Source organism: Helobdella robusta (assembly GCF_000326865.2).
Source record: "Helobdella robusta unplaced genomic scaffold HELROscaffold_28, whole genome shotgun sequence".
NCBI classification, from domain to species: Eukaryota; Metazoa; Annelida; class Clitellata; order Rhynchobdellida; family Glossiphoniidae; genus Helobdella; species Helobdella robusta.
The window spans coordinates 2,378,384-2,380,723 of NW_008704435.1; the positions used below are offsets into that span (position 1 = coordinate 2,378,384).

At 34.1% G+C, this 2,340-nt stretch overlaps 1 protein-coding gene across 1 annotated transcript; it reads right to left on the reverse strand.

Annotated features, from left to right (window-relative positions):
* Window positions 1-836: 836 nt before the first annotated feature.
* Window positions 837-1,211, reverse strand: HELRODRAFT_174131 (hypothetical protein; the record flags this gene model as incomplete). The annotated part of the gene is made up of 1 exon (XM_009020675.1): window positions 837-1,211. The coding sequence occupies one exon, from the start codon at window positions 1,209-1,211 to the stop codon at window positions 837-839; it is 375 nt and encodes a 124-aa protein (XP_009018923.1).
* Between the last annotated feature and the right edge of the window lie 1,129 nt (window positions 1,212-2,340).

A 2,340-nucleotide genomic window follows, 5' to 3' on the forward strand; every position in this document is an offset into this window, starting at 1 on the left:
ACGATGAAGTAGCGATGATGGCGACTGTGGGGGTGGTGGTGATGATGAAGTTATTTACTCATTATCATCACTGTCATCATCGTTACCATGATTGTTGTGGTTGCGTTAATCGTTATCATCATCATTAGCATCGTCGTCGTCATCTTCACGTGTTTGCATATTCAAGAACTGTGTGTGGACGTCAGTGATTGTGCTGATGGTCAACAAAATTGTGAATTTGTTTGTGTGCGTGGGTTTGTTTGTGTGTGTGTATTTGGTTGTGCGGGATTTGTATGTAAAAGTTGGTTTGTGTGTGTGTTTTAGGTTTGTTTGTGTTGTGTGCGTGTATTTGGTTATGCGAGATTTGTACGTAAAAGTTGTTTTGTTTATATATATATATATATATATATATGTGTGTGTGTGTGTGTGTGTGTGTGTGCGCGTGTGTGTTAAGTTTGTTTGTGTGAGTTTTTATTTTATTTTTATTAATTCCAACGAAATTTTGAAAATGTATGTTTAGAAAAAGGAAAAGTTGAAAATCAGATATGAAAGTGTAAAGCTTGGAAGTATAACTTTAATAAATATTCAATCGAGATTACTAAAAATGACTATAATAGCCAATATCGTTGATAAGACATGGACCGTTGGTGGTAGATATGAGATATCTGGAATTTTAGATTTAATGCGTTAATCAATTTCTACCTCTCTTAATGACTAATTTGAAAGATGTGTTTATGTGGCGTTGTATGTATGCATGATTGTATGTATGTATGTATGTATATTAAAACCAAAACATGATGAGTGACACTGAACCGTCAAACATCAAGGAACAAATGGATTAACACTTTGATTTGTCGTTAATTGCACATGTCGGCATTGAGTTGGTTATTTTCAAGCACACAGACACGCAGGAACCGCTGCAACAAGCACGAAATGTGGTTAGTTGCGAAAAACAGTTCCCTGCTGTCGCCTGATCTGACGCTGATCATTTTGCATATTTCCTTAAGAAATTTAAGGGTGTTGGGGTCCATCGGGCCAAGAACCTCGATGCATATTGGCAAGAATTCCATCGAGGAGAGGGCGTTCCCATATTTTTTCATTTTCTCGTCCGCTGCCCTGGCCGCGGCCAAACCGCATTCTTTACTTGTCAGGTTTACGTATCGTTCGGCGAGGGTGCCAGGGACCGTAACATCCCACGCCAAACATCTGCCGGCTCTCCAAGGTATTAGCATGTATGTATGTGTGTGTGTATGTATGTGTATATGTATGTATGTGTGTGTTTTTTTAGTTTTGCTAAATTTGAGCAATTTTAAAAAATTCGTTTTTTCATTTTAAGATTTGCTCTCATACAATTTTGTTTTAAGATTGTTTTAGAATTAAATATTTTAGCGTTTTTATATTTTAAATAAATGCTCAGCATGTATAATTTTTCCAGATTTTATCTATGTTAGATTTTGATTTTATTTATTTTATTGAAATTTAAATTTTAAAGTTAAACTCCTTTCAAAAATAATTTTATTTGGAGTCATCTTGACTGCTGTAAGAGAGTTAAGATCGTGATCGACCTTGACATTAAAGAAGTCACTTCAAAATTGAGACGTCTGAGAATTTCCTGTAGGAACAAAAAATTCATCAACTGGTGAAAGATTAAACTGGTTTGATGGTTTGTTACAAGTTTTCTAAACCAAATTGTTCTAATAATGTTAAGGTGTGGTTTGTTATTTAGCTTCGAACGTATATTTACACTTATGACATGCGTTTTTAAACTGTGAAAGTTCAACTTTCGAAATATGCGCTATAAAAATTACAGTAGTTGATCAATCGATTAATTGATTGATTGATTGATTTGATACGAACGAACGAAAACACAAAAAATTTTGAAATACAGACTAACCATGGCTAAAAAGAACTGCCACTTGCTGTTTGAAATTTGTAAAGTGTCACTCAGGTCAGGATTCTCTGTTGTTTGTTTCAATTTTTTTACCACCTACAAATATCAACCCATAATAATTTTTTAAAGAAGTCTAGAAGTGGGAACGATGCTTAAGCTGATGAGGAAATAGTCATCCCATCGTATCAACTCGTCACACCTATTGAACATTGTATATGCGTGGATGACTTTGCAGTCAAACCCGGTGACCAGGCGCTTTAACCATTCCAACATCCCGTCACCCATATATAATAAAGGCCACAATTTTTCAAAACTTTAACACGCAAGTATGAAAAACAGACATACAAATTCATGGGTACAATAAATATAAAATATTTTTATATTATATATAATCAGATTTATTTATTTATTCCTAGTTATTTAAATAATCGTTTATTGTTTTAGATTGGTTGTCCAAATTGAAGAAACAG